At 33.9% G+C, this 18,842-nt stretch overlaps 1 protein-coding gene across 1 annotated transcript; it reads right to left on the reverse strand.

Moving 5' to 3' along the window:
- Positions 1–3,549: 3,549 nt before the first annotated feature.
- On the reverse strand, positions 3,550–10,421 carry LOC140449973 (uncharacterized). The gene is made up of 3 exons (XM_072543389.1): positions 10,310–10,421; positions 7,870–8,411; positions 3,550–3,732 (listed from the first exon to the last, which is right to left on the reverse strand). Exons 1-3 carry the CDS (start codon positions 10,315–10,317, stop codon positions 3,599–3,601), a joined length of 684 nt encoding a protein of 227 aa, XP_072399490.1. The 5' UTR covers positions 10,318–10,421; the 3' UTR covers positions 3,550–3,598.
- Between the last annotated feature and the right edge of the window lie 8,421 nt (positions 10,422–18,842).

Consider the following 18,842-nt stretch of genomic DNA (forward strand, 5'->3'; position numbering starts at 1 on the left):
ATATTTTGCAAAATGGGTTTTCATCTATTCCATACAAAGAACAAATTGTTATTAAAAATAAGGGGCGTCGTTTGCCTAAAATGTCCCGGTTTATAAATATTAGTGCGGAGGGTAAGGGAAGTAATAGATCATTTTCAGATAATTGGTACAGCAAGGCTTACCGGGAGTGAAATAAAAAACAAACTTTTCTGTTGGCCTTGCATTTTATTTTTGACAGATAGGGGCAAACATCAAAATCCGTGGTGTGAATATAGTTACGATAATTTAAAGGAATTAATTAGGGCTTTACATAAACATGATATTTGACGAAGTAAGTCTAAAACGTTAATCACAAAAAAACTTTTATCATCCATTAACTTCGAGTTTTTATCGAGGTTAATCAATTTCTTCATTTAAAAAAACGTTTCTTGGCTTATTTCAGATGCCCTGAGGATACTCTAGTGAGCAAAAGTACTTGGGCAAGATTTAATTAATAAAACTGTGCTCGATATCTGCCTTTATTTTATAGTGCATTTTTTCGAGCATTCAAGATTATATCAATTTAAAACTATTTTTGTATATTGACTAAATAAATTCTATTCTATTCAGTATAATATGTCTAAGTATAATTCATTATTGCTAAATTCAAATTATTTTCTATGAAAGAAAAATCAGAAACTTTGAAATTCCGTGACGAGCATAACATTAAAAATGTTCAGAAGTATTTACAAAAATAAGCCGGAACATTTAAATCCTACCTCCAACTGGATATTCAATTAAAATTTAAACATAATATGTAATGTTTTTGTACAGCTACTCCAGTTGTCAGAGACGAAAATGCCACTGATTATCTAAAAATCATACGAACAATTTAGCTTGTTTGTATGTTCTTTACAGTTCAAATCTTTGATGACTGGACTAATAGCAAGAGGCAAAGAATCATATACAACATAAAAAAGAATACTACAGTAACTGATAGTTCTATATACAGCTTGCTTACCTAAGTGTTTTGGCCACTTACAGTCCATTTCAAGATAAATATTGACTGCAATAAATTGCAAGCATAATTTTAACAGGTTCACTGCCGTAGCTGTCAAATAAGCCGCTTGTACGACTATCCCCACGCGCCATGGATATAGGGCACTGCGTCATTTGACAATAAATCTAGCAGAAACACTATTCTGACCGCCGCTTCCATTTAAATGGACATGAAATGTGACTGCTTGGCGTGTACGACTACGTGAGTTTCCAAATTAAATTAATTTTTTGCAACATTACTGGAAATCAGGCAAAACCTAATAAATCAATGTTTATTTAAAATAACCTGCGTAACAAGTATTATGGTCAATAAAAAAGTAAAAGTAAAAGAAACACTTAAATTTAAACAGAATGTAATACATTAATTTTTTAAATGTTTTGCATTGAAGCAGGGAAGGCAAAAAAGAGGATGATCTTCGCAGTCCGTACAGTACGTGGTAAGCTTTTTTACTCTGGTTTTGGGTATCTCCCATCTAACTTTCTTTTCGTAGCATCCTCTACAATATTTTCTTACAATAGCAGCCACTCCTTCCTTTTTCAATAATGTATGGTTTTTTATACTTTTTCTTGTAATCGGTTGCCGTGGGATATCAGCATGTCCATCAGTTTCTAAACCCCCTTTTAGTAAGTTTGCGACAACAATCTCACGAAACTTGCTTATTGTAATGTTTGTATTAGATAGTTCTTTGAAAATTATATGCGCATTTACAATAGTTGTGCCCAGTATGATTTCCATTGCTATCTTGCTATACCACTTTAGTGAACGCCGCAAAGCAGAATTATAACTGGCCATCTGGTCAGACAAATGGATTGAAACTTTGCCAGCATTGTAGTCTATTATATCTTCTGGTTTACTTATAGGGCCCGTGAGTCTTTCAATAATTTTAGAACTGTCAGTATGCTTAGTTGATAAAATCAGTACATCACGCTTATTATGCTACTTGATGATACAAATACCCCTATCATTTTCTTTAGCAAAAATTTCACCCTTTTTAAGTTTTTTACTTAGAACGTCTTTGGGGTTTCCTCTGCGGTTTGCCGCCCTCAAAGTTCCCAGCAAATGCGTACGGTTATCTAGAAGAAGGTTAGCCAATTTAAGGTTTGTATAAAAATTATCGGTAATAATTGTACGACCTGCATTTAGAAGATTTCTTGAAAGATTCATTACCACATTTGTAGGAACTGAAGCTCCCCTGTCCCTCTCTTTTTCAGCGTATCTCCCGGAGTATAAATTTCTTGATAAACAAGTTCGCCAAACGGCCTAATTTTGTGTAAGCGGTCTCCTTCTTCGCAATCGTTGTTATTAGAAAAGGGCCACATTCTAAGCAAAAGCTCAAAGCGATTTCGGCTCATGGAACTTGGTGCAATATCATTACGGAATAAAGATTCTTTACTCCAGTAATGAGACAATGAAAGCATTCGAACTAAGCCTCTGTACCCAAGTAGGCCAATAAATTTCTTCCCTTTTCGTAGGTTGCCAGTCATGTAATCTTGATTTTTTGGAGACATTTATTGAAAGCACTTGTTGCGTTGCATATAAGTTTGTTGGGTCGACCATCAAATCGATAATATTGAAGTCAAAAAATGCATAAAAACAGGAAACCGGTGTTATTTCATCTAAAAAAATGGCTGCTGCATAATTTGGATTGAGACCGACAGTATTATCAAATTTGAATCGTTGGTGATTTCCGGCTGGGTTCGTCAATTGCTGCTCATTAGTGTCTTGATTGTCTTGACTGTCTATTGGGTCTTCAAACAAAACATTTTTAATATCCGGCACATTATCCAGACATCTGTTTTCATGTACAACAGCACGGGTTTCAATTTTTCGCACCTTCTTTTTTGAAGTAGTATCTTCATCTGAAGTAGACGATAAATCAATCTCTTCTGAACTTGAAGGTACATACAAGTCTTTCTCAGAATTCAATGTGTCTAAGTCGTTACTTTCCTCGTCAGTTTCTAAAATAATTCTAACCTCACTTTCAAGCGCTAGTAAATAACAAAAAAACTTATTCCTTGTAGTTTTTCCCTTGCTAATCGTAATAAATATGCACCACGTGAATTTGGTAGCATTTTCAATCAATAATCCTCTAAAAAACGTATAAACCGTAATAAAACGCAACACAACACGTGTACTACAACACAAGTGCGTAAGCTCAAGGTAACTGCTAAACCTGACCCGTGACCGCTCGGCGTACGAGGCTATTATCCACTGCTGGCGCCGAAGCGGTCAAATCGGCCGATTTTGAGTTTTGAACGGTAACTTCTTAATTTTTTTGTGGAAATTATTTTGATTTTGTAAAATAATATTTTATTGTCTCCTTATTACAATATTCACTTTGGCGCCAGAGAAAAATTTTACGAAAATCACCTTTGCAGTTAACTTGTTAAGTAAATTATTGTGTTTGAGGTCCATAACTCTAGGATATGATCTTCGATTCATCTAATATTTGTACAATTTACTGTTTTATACTGAATCAATATAAGTTAAAACCAGACATGAATCTTTATTAAAAAGGAAAATTACAAGATACTAATATTTAACGAATTTTTAAAATACCTCACCTGACTTTCTCTTGTATTATGTTACAAGATACTGGTCAATAATACATACTCTCATATGACTTTCCATATTGTGTTTGGCAACGAATTGCCTATGACAATGTGGGCATTCTAGATACTGCTCTTTATGCATTTTTTCGTGATAAAAAAGACCTAAAAATAACGAAATAAACTGATGTATCAAAAAAGTCGAGAAATTAAGAATAGAAATACGGAAAGTGAAGAGTGAGAGAAGATCCTAACAAGTTATGGTCTGAATTAAAAACGATAATTAAATAAATACTCAGGCGAATACTTAGTTGCTCAAGATAAACGAGTTGAGGCTTTAACTTATATAAATTAAGAAATAAAAAGATTAACATGAGAAATCAAAAATACTGATAATGTGGACATTATGTGGAGCAAAATCAAAGATTCTGTTATAAGACATAGAACGAAACTCTAAAAAAGAAAAAAAAAGCCGAAAACCTTGGATGACTCAAGAAATACTGGAAATCATGGAACAAAGAACAAAATGTGGGAATAAAAACCCAGATAAATACAGAGAAAAACATATTTAAATAAGGAACAAAATAAAAGAGGATAAGGAAAAATAGATGATGGAAACAAGCATTGAAACGAAGCAATTAAAAAAAGATGATCATTATCATTTCAATAAAAAAGCTAGAGAATTATCTGGAAAAGTAAAATGCGGTGAAATTTATCCAAAGGGGCGAAATTGATAATTGTGAATGATTCTGAATATTTTAATTTTACCTGAAATCTAAGAAACTTAACAAACAGTTGACAACGTCGCTTTAGTTAGTAAACTAAACACTATCGTGAAACCTGTGATTGTTAAGTTAAAGTAAGTATTTTTTTATGGGAAACAGCTTGTTTTATTATGGTTATATTTTTGATAAGTTTCTTTAGCTTCCTAACTTTCCGGTAGCTAAGAAAAACTACAAAAAAAATGTGCGATTTTAACTAGTTACCTTAACAGTTACACGTTCTCTGTCAACACATGTAAACACGCTATTTTTTCAAGGCATCATAATTTACGCGGGAAATTTAAAAATTCACAATGGAGCGAATTTGATCAGATCTGTGGGGCGAAACTGATCTCCACCGGGAGCGAATTTGATAACATTTTCTTCTGGAAAAATCTTAAATTAGTACTTTCTTTTCAGAAAAAATGGTTCGCAATTATATAAGAAAACTTGGTGCTCATCCATATACTGATTATGACGGAGTGAGGTGGAAAATGCCCTCCAGAAAGTTCTTGAGGAAGGATGGTCCTTACGCCGCGCTGCCGAAGAATATAAAATTCCCTATAGAACCCATAATAACCGCTATAATGGCCGACATGAAAAAAAAAAATGGTGTGCAGACTGTATTTCCCGCGAACGAAGAAAAAACCATTATACAGCGTGCTGCAATAGTCGGCGAGTGGGGATTTTCCTTTGACTTGCGAGATATAAAATATTTAGCCAAAAGTGTTTTGGATGCTCAGAGTCGACTTTTCTGTGCCTCTTTTCAAAAACAATATACCTGGAACTGACTGGGTATATTCATTACTGAGGCGGCATAAAGGAGAAATTACCCTAAAAGTATCGACCAATATTAAAAGACCTAGAGATAATATTTCAAACGAAACTTTAGTTGCATACTTTGAGAATCTGCGTAGAGAATACGAAAATATTCCACTTATCCTCCTCCTCCTAAGTGTCTTCTCTGTTGAGGTTGGCGATCAATATGGCAAATTTCTCTCTGTTCTGGGCTTGATGAATTAATTAATTTCCTCTTGTGTGGATCCAATCTCTGATGTTCTTTCGTCCGATGCCTTTTTTACCTTCAATCTTGCCTTCTAATATTACCTGGAGCTGCTCAAATTCCCTATGGCGCATTATGTGTCCTTAATGTGACGTCTTTCTAATTTTGATAGTATTGACCAGATGAGGGTGTGTGTTCATTACTCATTCCACATAATAACATATTCAATTACGACGAGACCAATGTACAAGATAACCCCGAAAATAAGAATATCCCAAACGGGTTTTTAATTTTCCTAAACAGCAACGACTATCATGATGTGTGCTTCGGCTTCCAGATTGCTGTTACCACTATATATAATTTATAAAGCACAAGAAATGTGGTCTATATTTAAGAAAGGAGATAGAAAATGATGCGAAAACTAGAGAGGAATAAGCGTAATATCATCAATAGGAAGATTATATTGGAAGATACTGCAAGAAAAGATAGAGCAAGAGATAAAAAGCAAAATCGGGGAAGATCATGCATAGACCACATATACACACTGTTGGAAAAGAAAAAAGAAAAACATAGAGACATACATTTGGCATTTGTGGACCTGAGAAAGGCGTATGACTCTGTAATAAGGTCAGAACTATGGGAGGCAATGTACAAATTAAAAATACAGACGGAACTCATAGAAGCTACAAAAGCTCTGTATAAAGAAAATAAAGGGTCCATTAAAATGGGAACAAGAATCATAGGAGACTTTATCACAAGAAAAGGGCTCCTGCAGGATTGTTCCACATCTCCAACTCTATTTAAAACATACTTAGAGAAAGCCTTGACTACATGGAAAAGAAAATGCGAAGGCATGGGAGTACCGGTACGGAACGAATACCTATATACGCTAAGCTTTGCAGACGATCAAGTAGTAACTGCACAAGACCAAGAAGACCTCAGTTACATGATGAAGAAACTACAAGAAGAATATACCAAGGCTGGCCTAGATATTAACCTCGCGAAAACAGAGTACCTATCTACAAGTGAAGAAGACAGTAGAAGATCTACAGATTGATTACAACGTAACAATCAAAGGAAAGAGTAAATTAAAATACTTGGGGTTTATAATCGCTAAATAGACAACAACAGAGGAAGAAATGAAGTAAAGATTAAGACAAACAAGAACAGCAATCCGACAACTTATCTCAGTATGGTGGGATAGACACCTAAATATGAAGACAAAAATACAGATTTATAAAATATTAGTGCGAAGTATTATGACATAGAGGACTAAAAATTGGATTGTAAACAAGAAAAACAGCAGTAAGATAGTAGCAACACAGATGGAATGCCTGCAAAGATGCTGCAGAGTAACAAGAATGGATAGGAGAAATAATGACGAAATAAAGCAAAGAACATCAATAGAAATAGACATACTAACATATATAGAACAAAAAAGACTAAAGTGGTATGGACATGTAAGAAGAACTAGCGACAGCAGATGGATAAAGAGAATAACCGAATGGAGCCCCATAGGAAGGAGAAAAAGAGGACGACCCCGAAAATCCTGGAGGAACGAAGTAGACGCCATGAGTAAGAGAGTCCTAAACGATGGAGAAAGGGACAACACAGAGAAATGGAAACGGTTAAGCGAGGGAAGGCAGTTAATACTGTAGAATCCCTTAATATATATATATATATATATATATATATATATATATATATATATATATATATATAAAAATCAAAAACCATGGTCGTCAGTAAGAGGGGTAAAGTAATAACAAGGATTCAGATGGAAACGGTTGAGCGAGAGAAGGCAGTTAATACTGTAGAATCCCTTAATATATATATGAAGAAATAAAAAACCATGATTGTCAGTAAGAGGGGTAAAGTCATAATAAGGATTCAGATAAAAAATGAAGATATTGAACAAGTGGGCAAAATGAAATACTTAGTAGTCTGGATTACTGAAGATCTTAAATCCGAAATCAGAAATTCGATCAAGAATAGAGCAATAAAGAACAGCCATTTTGAAGATGAGGACATTTCTGAGTAACCAAAGATTCAATCTGCAAATGGTAAAATGGTAAATGGTAAATGGTAAAATGTTATATTCAACTCTATTCTTCTTTATGGTACTGAAGCTTGGATTATTAATGTTGATGAATGAGAAAGCTGAAAGCTTTTGAAGAGACAGAAAACTTTTGACTACCATTAAAAGAAAAAAGACAGCATATTTGGGACACATATTGAAAATGATAATTATAAGTTATTGCAGCTGATTATGGAGGATAAAATCGATGGAAAAGGAGTCCTGTTAGAAGACAAATATCCTGGCTGAAAAATGAAAAAACATTCCCCACTGGACCGGGTTAAACACACGGGCACTTTTAAGAAAAGCAGAAGGTAGTGACAAATTTGCATTAGTTAGAGCCAACCTTCATTAGTGGAGTCGGCACTAGCGGAAGAAGAAGAAGAAAAGTGATGGAAAGAAATCCAAAGAAAATGAAGAATCATTGAACTACTGTAAAGTGTTTTCAAAATGATACGCACCTGACCTATGCTTATACTTCTTTCCACAAACGTTGCACTGAAAAGGCGTATCTCCAGTATGTACAGGCATATGGTTGTCCAATAAACTCTTGGTCCGAAATTGCTTAGGACAAGCCGAACACAAAAACAATTTTTGCGGATTATGATATATACGTTTATGATTCAATAATCCGCCATAATTATAAGTACCGTATCCGCATAACTCACAGATTACACTGACTGTAACACCAAACTCTTCGTGTTCTTCGGCATAGTGCTTCCTTAGATGCACCGTTCTTGTGTAATATTTATCGCAGACCGAACATTTCATCTTGTGCTTTTGAGCTGCGTGCTGTGTTACTTTGTGTTGGCGATATTCTTTTCTTCGCACTTGGATGTCGCACATGGCACACTTAATGATCTCGTTCTCCCGTTTGTGAACATCTTGGTGGCGAAGAAATCTTTCTTTTTCTTTAAAAACTAGAGGACACTCATGGCACATGTATTGAAGAATCACAATCTGGCAGTTTAAGTTTTGATTGGTGTCGATGGTTTTTATTTCTCTAAAATAGACGCAAGTATTTAAGACAAGTATTTAAAAAATAAATATATCTGCCTTACAAGAAATAAGGTGGGTTGGAAACAATATAATGAAAAAAGAACATACGATTGTCTACAGCTACGATTCTAAACATCACATCTTGGGCAGTGGATGCGTGACGATGAAGTTAAAAAAGAGTTTTATAATGAATTTAGAGTCCGCATGCCCAAGGGCATCAGTCATGCCCAAAAAATAGTCTATGGAGGCCTAAACGCAAAAGTTGGAACAGCAATTCCAGCCACAATAGGTAAGCACAGTCTCCAAAAGCAATCAAATGATAATGGAAATAGGTTAATAAACCAGTAAGATCACTTAACACGGTGATTGGCAACATATACTTCGTTCGAAAAGATATACACAAAGGCATCTGGATATTACCAGACGAACTTACAGTATATTATGTTATTGTAGACTCAAGACACCAATCGAATATAATAAACATCCGCACCAGGAAAGCAGCACATGGGGATTCTGATATCACTATTGGGCTGACAGTAGGGAAAGGACCAGAATTTCAAACATCAAAAAGGAAAGAGGTTCTAAACATCAACGAAACAATGTAGAAGGTCTCAAAGGTACGAACAAAAATAGAGAATATAAATAAAATATAAACATCAAACTAAAAAACGGACTCAAACATGAAAACATAAACGAGGAGTGGAAAGAGTACAGAAACATCATAAAACAAGCCCAAGAAGTACGAAGCTTGGAATATAAATAAAGAAGAACAAAAACGAATGACTGGTTTAATGAAGAATGTTAGATTATAACCGAAAGAAAACCGAGATACACATGCCTGTGACTAGCACAATGGCATACCAGTACTTAGCAAGCACCAGCTACTGTTCCCAAACTGACAAGTGTGTACGTTAACTGGCATTCTAGTTCCTGGAATGCTAGCTAATCGCAAAGAATTTTATTTTTCTTGCCAGTAGCACTGTAGCAGGCTGTGAGATGCAAGGCGCATTCGTGGGGAGTGTCACTGGCATGTGTGAACGCGCGCTACCGCTACGGGCATGCCAGTAGCTAGCAGAGAATTGCCAGATTTGTTGTGTTGGAATTATGTGGAAAAATTGTTTCGTTGGAATGATGAAAAAACCATCAAATTTATTGCTATATATAGAGAAATTGAGTGTCTTTAGAATTCTAAATCATCTCTGTATAAAAATAAAATAGCCCGTGATAATCCTTGCACAAAAATTGAAGAGGAAATGAGTGAATAGAGGACTATAGAGGAGATAAAGGCCAAAATAAAAAATTGCCTACCAATCCAATTTCTCACCCAAATTTTTCTCTTTTTTGAGTTCCATTTCGGAGTCATTATTAAATTTCTAACAATATCTGTGATCATCAGCAATATTTGCTTGTTGAATTTACTCCAAATTCATTCCATGGATCCCTGTTTTTGTTGAAAACTTTTAATTACAGAACAAGTACTTTAGTTTCAGATGAAAACCACTCGATTGTTTACTAGCACTGGCATGTGTAAAAATCTACCCTGCTTTTTCGCCTTGCCAGTATAGGCAAGCGAGCTACTGGAATGATACTTATTAAGACACTGTAGGATAAAATCGTCAAAAGCAAAAACAGGCCGAAAAAAGTATTAATGCATGATATAATAATTTACTAACAATAAGATTTGAAGATTAGGGACGACCTTCAAAGCATCCACAATCAAATCTACAAACTTTAGTAAGCGAAATAACACTTTAAGGAAAATAATAAAATGAGTAAAAATAGAAAAGGCATAGATAAGAATTCCTTCACTTTTAAGGCTCTATTGAATTTTTTAGATATATAATTTCAATAAAAATGAACTAAAATATATATTTTTTAAACATTAGTAAATTGTGCACTTACTGATCCATTATTCATACAAAAGTTGCACTTTTCTATTAAAATGGAAATATTACGTTTGAAGCAAACTGCAAAATAACTTTAATTGAATACTGTCAAGAATTTGACAAATCTGTCAAATTGCTTAAAAAATTGCATTACACCAAGACGCTTCTGGAATTGGTTTAGAAAATGACGGAAATTTAATGGAATGACACTTGGATGTGTAATAGCAAGCAAGTGGCCATAAAAAATTACCAAAGAAGAAAAAAATTTTTTTTCTTCTGGTGAATTTAAAAAAATTGGTAACATTAAGTTTTTTTGTTGTCTACTAGTATTTTAAAAGGTAAATTTGACCAGTTCCTCTCCTACAGAGTGATGTAGTGCCAATAAGCCCCCTTTTTTTAAGTTTAATGTCTATTTTGCCCTTTTAATTGTGTTCTATTTGTCCCTAATTGTCCTTAATTGTTTTAGTTTTATAATTTTAACATACATGACATCACAATTGTCTGCCAAAACAGAAATCAAATGCTTTTTATCAAAAATTTGATAATTACAAGTCAAAGAAATTGCACACCCACAAAATAGTACATCTAATTTCATTCATTGTCATACAACTGACCTCTTACTGTAAACAATTTCAATAAATTAACACACATTTCTAAAATATATCTCTTGAATAAATATAAATAACTTTTATTAAGTTAAATAATATAATCACTTTCATTTTAGAAACAAGCACATATACTTTACTCGTATTTCATTTGTTAACATCTCTCCCCCCAAGAAACTTCCTCGTTAATTGTCAGACAGTTACAATATTAACCGAAGATTACCCATTGTTACGTCCCTCCATACATATTCTTAGTTTTTATTAATAAAAATTATTAAAAAAAACTAAGAATATGTGTGGAGGGACGTAACATTGTTACGTCCCTCCACACATATTCTTAGTTTTTATTAATAATTTTTATTATTTTATTTTCTTTGTTCGCATCTTCTCTCTCGCTAATATCTATATCTTTCATAACTTCTTTTAGTTCAATATTTGTAGGTTTCCTAGAAATGATGTTTTCTATTATGTCAGATAGGTCACTGTCGTGCGTTGATGAAGAGTATGTAAATATCATTTCTAGGAAACCTACAAATTTTGAACTAAAAGAAGTTATGAAAGATATAGATATTAGCGAGAGAGAAGATGCGAACAAAGAAAATAAAATAATAAAAATTATTAATAAAAACTAAGAATATGTGTGGAGGGACGTAACACCCATCATCAGCAATACAGGATTGTTTGAACTATGTATCACGAATCATTAACTAAAAATTCTTGTACCGGCATGTAAGTAGTATTTTGCTTGTTACTAATTTATTACAATTCAATAGATTGTCTCTTACCAATTTGTGAGTTTTTACTTTGTCTGCTTAGTCAATTTTATGAATATTAATAAACACAGACATTTAATATTGGCATAATTACTATAACCTTTATTGTTTATCTACTATAGATCTTTATCTATATAAGACAGCACCCTAATATGGGCTTTTTATAATTTCAGCATTTAATTTACTTTGTACCGTTTGATCTGAAGATGCTTTGCAAAGTATGGAAAGCGAAACCGGTCGTTTTGGGTAGTAAACTTAAATTGATTGTGAGTAAGTCTTATTTTATATCTTTTTACCTATTTGAAATGAACTCACACAAGCAACACATTCATGATTTAAAAAAAAAGTGCAAAAATCTTAAAAAAGTTAAATTATATCAGAAATTTTTACGAACAAGTCTAATGTCTAATGTCAATATAAAATATATGCAAAAAATTAGAAATATCATTAATTTTTACTGTTACATATAGAAAAAATATCGAATATAACAATAAGGTGCAGTGGGAAATATGAGATCTCCCTCGATATCAAAAAACCCTATGGCAGGAGGGCAAAAGATCAAAAAACTAAATAAGTACACGTACTTGGGAATACGTATAATAGAAAAATAATGAGTACGAACCCCTTCCCGCGTCAGTTGGCCCACCTATGGAAGTTTATGGCGATTATCATAAACAAATCATAATCTAAATACTTCTAGAAGTTCCAGTATTAATTATTATGCCATTTTTATTAATATTTATTAAAAATATTACCGTTATGATTTTTTATTTTCAACAATACGAAAATAATTATAGCTAAATCGTAGTTTTTTCCACTAACACGTCACTTGCATGTCTAATTTCACTAACACCAATCACTTGCATGTCCTTAGCACTAAGAAAACGAATCACAGCAGGTTTTGCATAGCAGACGGCATCCTTAATTGGCTCGAGCTAACGTTCGTCCGAAAATTGGGAACAATCTATATCTGCACAGTAAATAAGTTTGCAAAATTGCAATTACAAGAGAACAGAAGGAAATAAGGAAGTTTGTGACTATTAAAAAAAAACGAGTATCATTTTATATACAGATTTTTTTACAGCTGTCAAATTTTATTAAAAACAGTAAAACTACCAACCTAATGAATTATAAAATCATGTTTTACATTTTGGGAGTATTTCACAGGTTTTGGCCTAAAATCATCGATTATTACGTAGCTGCAACTGTACAAATTGTGCAATAATCGATTTGGAGAAACGATCTTTGTACTCTAATTTTCTATATTTATTAGTTTGATGTAAAATAAAAGTTAAAATTTAATATAAAATGTTCGCGTCTATTTCGAAATTAGAAATGCATTTAAATTCGAACTTTTCTGCAAAGACATAATTTTGAACACAAAAAGTGGTTTGGCTAAAAATGTCTAATTGGCAAAGAAAAAATCATTAAAAATGCTTTTAAAATATGGCTAATGATACACTGAAAATTGGTACATATGATAAATACATTATTAGAAGTGAAATATTCACAAATTTTATCGATCAAAGCTCTCGTCAAGTTATTATCGGATAGGGTGAGAAATATTAAATAGAATTTTATAAAATATGTTTTCAAGATACAGGACGTGGCAAAAATTTTACGCATTTTTTACGATTTTGCCAAAACTACTGGCAACATTGTAATGAAATTTTATACAAATATGTTTTGGAAGCTGATACATCCCATGAATTTGTTTTTATATCTGATTCTCATAGAGGGCGCTAGTTACACGGATCGTACTAAGTATTAGTCAATATAACTTTTTTAAGAGTATAGTTATTAATCAAAATTTCAAGTAAACTTAAACATCATTCAATTTTACACGAAAAACATACTCTTGGTAAAACTCGATACTGTGTACCGTTTTCGGAATATTTTGATTTGAAAATTATGAAGTAATAATTGATGCTGGTATAAAATAGTTAGTAATTAAACAAAACTCACAAGAAGAAAATTAAATTAATGACTAAGAACATAAAATAAAATTCAATTACAGTAAGTGTTCAAAATGCCCCCCGTTTTCGCGAATACACAAGTCTATTCTTTTTTCTAAAGATTCCATTAACCTTCTAAACGGTAGGGGGTTAGCTATGATGTCATTAAATTGACGTTGAATTCTTTCTTCCAATTCTTGGCGTGAATTTACCTCTGTAGCATAGACTTTTTCCTTAATATACGACCAAACTGCGTAGTCCAAAGGGTTAAAATCGCATGACCGAGGAGAGCAATGAATCGGAGCTTCTGCACCTCTACCAATCCATCGATTCGGAAAATGATTACTCAACCAATTACGACACCTTCTATCAAAGTGTGGTGGAGTTCCATCGTGCATAAAAAATAAAGATCTTCGCTCGTTTAGCGTTAAATCTTCTAATATCTCGAATAAGGAATTGTTTAAAAAATCAAGATACATATCACCATTTAAATTTCCAGGTAGAATATGATAACCTATTAATCTGTTATCTAAAGTTGCTGCCGAAACATTAACTTTAAATGAGTGTTGGTAATGTGATACCCTTTTGACTCGTGGATTTTCATCACACCAGTAGTGTGCATTATGGGAGTTAAACATAAATTGTCGCGTAAAGGTGGCCTCGTCCGTAAAAAGAATGCATTTTAAAAAATTTGGATTGTGGGATGTCCTTTGTTGCAATGTTTCACAAAAATCCACTCTAACCGGTAGACCATCTGGCAAGAGCTCTTGGACTTGTCTGTAATGATAAGGATGTAATTGCTGTTCTTTCAGTATCCGCCAAGTACTTGAAAAGAAGTATTTGTTTGTCTTGCTATATTCCTTACGCTAACTGTTGGATCTTGATCAAGTAAATTTAAAATATTATTTTCTTTATTAATTGTTCTTGGTCTACCAGAATTTATTTTATTTGGTCTCACATTCCCAGTTTCTCGAAAACGTCTTTCAACGGCTCTAAATGTTTTTTTACTTGGTAAGTTTCTTCTAGGAAACTTTTCTGCATAACGTGTCAGAGCTGTACTAGAACATCCTAAACATTCGCCTAAGGTTAATAACATGTCAGTGTATTCAACATTTGAGTACATTTTGATTTGATTTTACAAATAACAAGGTTTCAAAACTCTAATTATTGTTGATTTATCGTCATAACAATCAATAAATGTCAGATTTCCATGGCACATTTGGAGAAAATAGAGGTATACCTATTAGAACTTTATCATTACTACCAGCATCAATTATTACTTCATAATTTTCAAATCAAAATATTCCGAAAACGGTACACAGTATCGAGTTTTACCAAGAGTACCTTTTTCGTGTAAAATTGAATGATGTTTAAGTTTACTTGAAATTTTGATTAATAATTATACTCTTAAAAAAGTTATATTGACTAATACTTAGTACGATCCGTGTAACTAGCGCCCTCTATGAGAATCAGATATAAAAACAAATTCATGGGATGTATCAGCTTCCAAAACATATTCGTATAAAATTTCATTACAATGTTGCCAGTAGTTTCGGCAAAATCGTAAAAAATGTCTAAAATTTTTTTTCTTCAACGCCCTGTATCTTGAAAACGGATGGCGTTACAAAAATTTTTTACTAAGCAAACTTCAATTATTTTTCAGTTTTAGTCGTCAAAAACGATTTATATTAATACAATATTCTGGTCTACAGAATGTAACTACAAATCTACAAATAAATTTTACGATTTTTTTCAGGAACATTTGGCTTTATATACCAACATCTATTTCATCTTCCAAAATCAATTCTACAGACAAATAAATGGTGCCCCAATGGGCTCCCCAATATCTCCAGTAATTGCCAATATCTTTATGGAAGACTTCGAGACCCGAGCACTATCCACATCAATGCTGAAACCCACATGTTGGATATGATATGTTGACGATACGTTCGTCATCTGGCCCCATGGCAGGAATGCTTTGGTTTCTTTTCAAACCCATCTGAATGGTTTATATCCTAGTATCCAGTTCACGATGGAGATGGAAACTAATTCATTTCTACTAATTCAAATGAACAACACGGAGTTTATGAAATTCCTTGTGCAGACTGCCCCCGATCCTATATAGGCCAAACAAATCGTAGAATCCAAAATAGGATTTATGAACATTCCATATCTTTTCGCAATTCCGATTCAATTTCAACTCTAGCTCAACACCATCTTCATACAGGTCACAAAATTGATTTTGAAACCTCTAGAACCATAGCCCACATCCGCATCTATAAACCAAGAATTATCGGTGAAGCCATAGAAATTCTAAATAGAAAGCCATAGAAATCTCTAATAAAGACAATATCCTCCACTTCATTCGCGAACCAAAATCCCATTGTCGGAGAGAAAGGATCACTACAGGAGCAATGCTACCAATTTTGGGCAATTTACTAAAAACAATAGTAATAAGATAATTCATAGAAATAAAAGAAGGAACTTTAAACAACATACGAAGTAATAATCTTCCAGCCAACAGGAAAATCGACAACTTGTTATTCTCTTTTATGTATATAAATTTTTCGTGGTGTATCATAGCCAGTCTTTAAATTTTTTAAACATAAACAACTCAACCTGTATAACACCGTACAATTCGCTAAAACTTCATCTTGCCAGTGGCCATTATATCGCACGTTTTTACATGCAACCTCCAATTCGCTTTAGAAATAAACCCTTTCCCGCATATACTACAACTATAGTTCCTTTCTCCGGTGTGAGTCTTTATATGGTACCTATAAGGTGCGTTTTGTCCGAAAGCTTTACCACAATACATGCACTTGTACGGTTTCTCGCCTGTGTGGACTACCATATGTGATCGAAGCGTGTCGATTGCCCTGAACCGTTTGTGGCATATATCACACGGGTGAGGTTTATCTCCGGTATGAATGCTGAGGTGTTTCGTTAGCTTGCTCTTGCTGGAGATTCTTTTGCCGCAAATGTCACACACGACAGACACGTCTATTCCTAGTTCTCGATGGTTGGCTGAGATGTGTTTTCTCACACTGGAAGAATACCTAAAAAAATAATAAATTACTGTAACTAATAGATGTTGATGTATTTGAACTAATTAAAAAAAAGGAAAGCACCGACAGTAAAAGTGAAGTAAAAGACAGATACGCAAGTTAATAAAGGCAGTAAAAGGCCGAAAATCTACCAATTTTTTGCAGTTGTAAATCCCAATGAATGAATAACACATCCAACGAGATAAAAAAAAGAATATGCGTGGCTAACCGCTGTTATTTTGGCCTGGGCCCTCAACTAAGAGCGAGAAGTATGTCAATAGCAACAAAGTGCAAACTTTATAAAACAATAATACGCCCAGTGCTCACATACGGATCGGAAACATGGGCAATGACGACCCGAGATGAAGAGTTACTGCGAGTCTTTGAAAGAAAAGTATTGACGACCATATATGGCGAAGTAAACGAACAGGGTCTGTGGAGAAGGCGATATAACTTTGAACTCTATAGACTTTTTGGTGATGCAGATATTGTGAAAACCATGAAAATAAACCGCCTAAGGTGGGTGGGCCACGTTATGCGGATGGATGAGAGTGATCCCACTAAAATAACTATGCTAAACAGGCCGGTCGGAAGAACAAAAAGGAGGCGACCTAAACTCAGATATCTGGACGATGTACAGGAAGATCTGAGGGAGATTGGAGTGAGGGGCTGGAGAAGACAGACACTCGATAGGGAAGGATGGAAGAATGTTGTGAAGCAGGCCAAGGCTCACGAAGGGCTGTAGCGCCAACTGATGATGATGAAATCCCAATGAAACTTGTTGCATTCGATTCTAAGAGCGTTAGGAAATTTTGTGAACTAAAGTGATGATCCCAAAATGAAAATTTGTAATTTGGAAATAATTGACGAAAATGAGTGGGTTTTTGGAGTAAAAAATATGTTTCGATAAACATGTATATTATAACGGGGATTGTCTTCGAGGTACCTGGTGCCTAGGATAGATGTAGTTGGATGGATGCCTCGTCTTCTATAGTTTTATGTAAAAACGATAAAAAATCAGTGCAAACTTGTTAATTGAGGGGTTTTTGGGGTTGCTGAACACGAATATAATGACAACGATAGTCTCCGAATCACCTGGTGATCGGGACTGGCCTCTTTTAATAGAGTTTTATAGAAAATCGATACAAAATCCAAGCCAAGGCCAAGCGAAAATAAAACTTGTTAACCTCTCTCAAACACATCCATACCTACTTAATATTAAATGCACAAAAATTTAAACATAATTATTTAAATAATTAAACATGGCGACCAACTACTTCTGATAATGTAAAATCCACAATGCACTTTACAAAGAACAATATCCCAGAGGAGTATAAACAGAGTACGACTCAGTTGGCAGAGACACATAGATATCGAACGTATTTAATTCCAATTGCAAAAAACAAGAAAATTATCCTTGAAAAAATTCTTCCAACAGTCGATGCGTTTACGCATAGTTGAAGATGGATTTCCCCCTTGAAAAGAGTATACTTTCAGGTGCAAAACTGGCTCTACTAAGAGCAAAATAGCTTAAACTCCAGAGACTGGGGATCGGAATTTAAAGAACAAACTTTAGTTGTCATAAACATGAAGCAATTACCTGGTCCACCAAGCATCATGAGCTTGAAATGTTGTGGGTGCAACCGATTGTGGAAATTCATGTGCAAGAAACACTGATTATTGAAGTGTCGCGTGCAAGAATTCTGCTGGCGTTAATTAAACAAATAACGAAAAATATGAAAATTGATCGATAGACGAAGAAAATCGAGAAGGTGGATTGAGAAAATAAAGACATTGCATTATAAAAAATTTGTTTAAAATAGTTATTTCATTATAATACATCAAATTAAATATTTATATACTGTATAAAAGATTGTTAAACACCATAAAATGTCTTATTTAGGACATATAGTAAGGGGGAATCGATATAGAATACAACAACTAATCCTTAAAGGCAAAATATTAGGCCGTAGGAAGAAAATAGGTTTTGTTGATTAAAAAACATTCCTGAATGGGCTCAGATATCAAATGCAAAACAATTTATTTCATGTGGCAGAAAATCGAGAAGCCTTTACAATGGTGATCGCCAACGTTAGTAGAAAGTAAGCCACTTCAATCCACCTTGACCTTTGACCTCTGAAGTCACAAGCTCCGTCTGATCAAGACCTG

The sequence above is a fragment of the Diabrotica undecimpunctata genome, chromosome 9 (assembly GCF_040954645.1).
Source record: "Diabrotica undecimpunctata isolate CICGRU chromosome 9, icDiaUnde3, whole genome shotgun sequence".
Taxonomy (NCBI): Eukaryota; Metazoa; Arthropoda; class Insecta; order Coleoptera; family Chrysomelidae; genus Diabrotica; species Diabrotica undecimpunctata.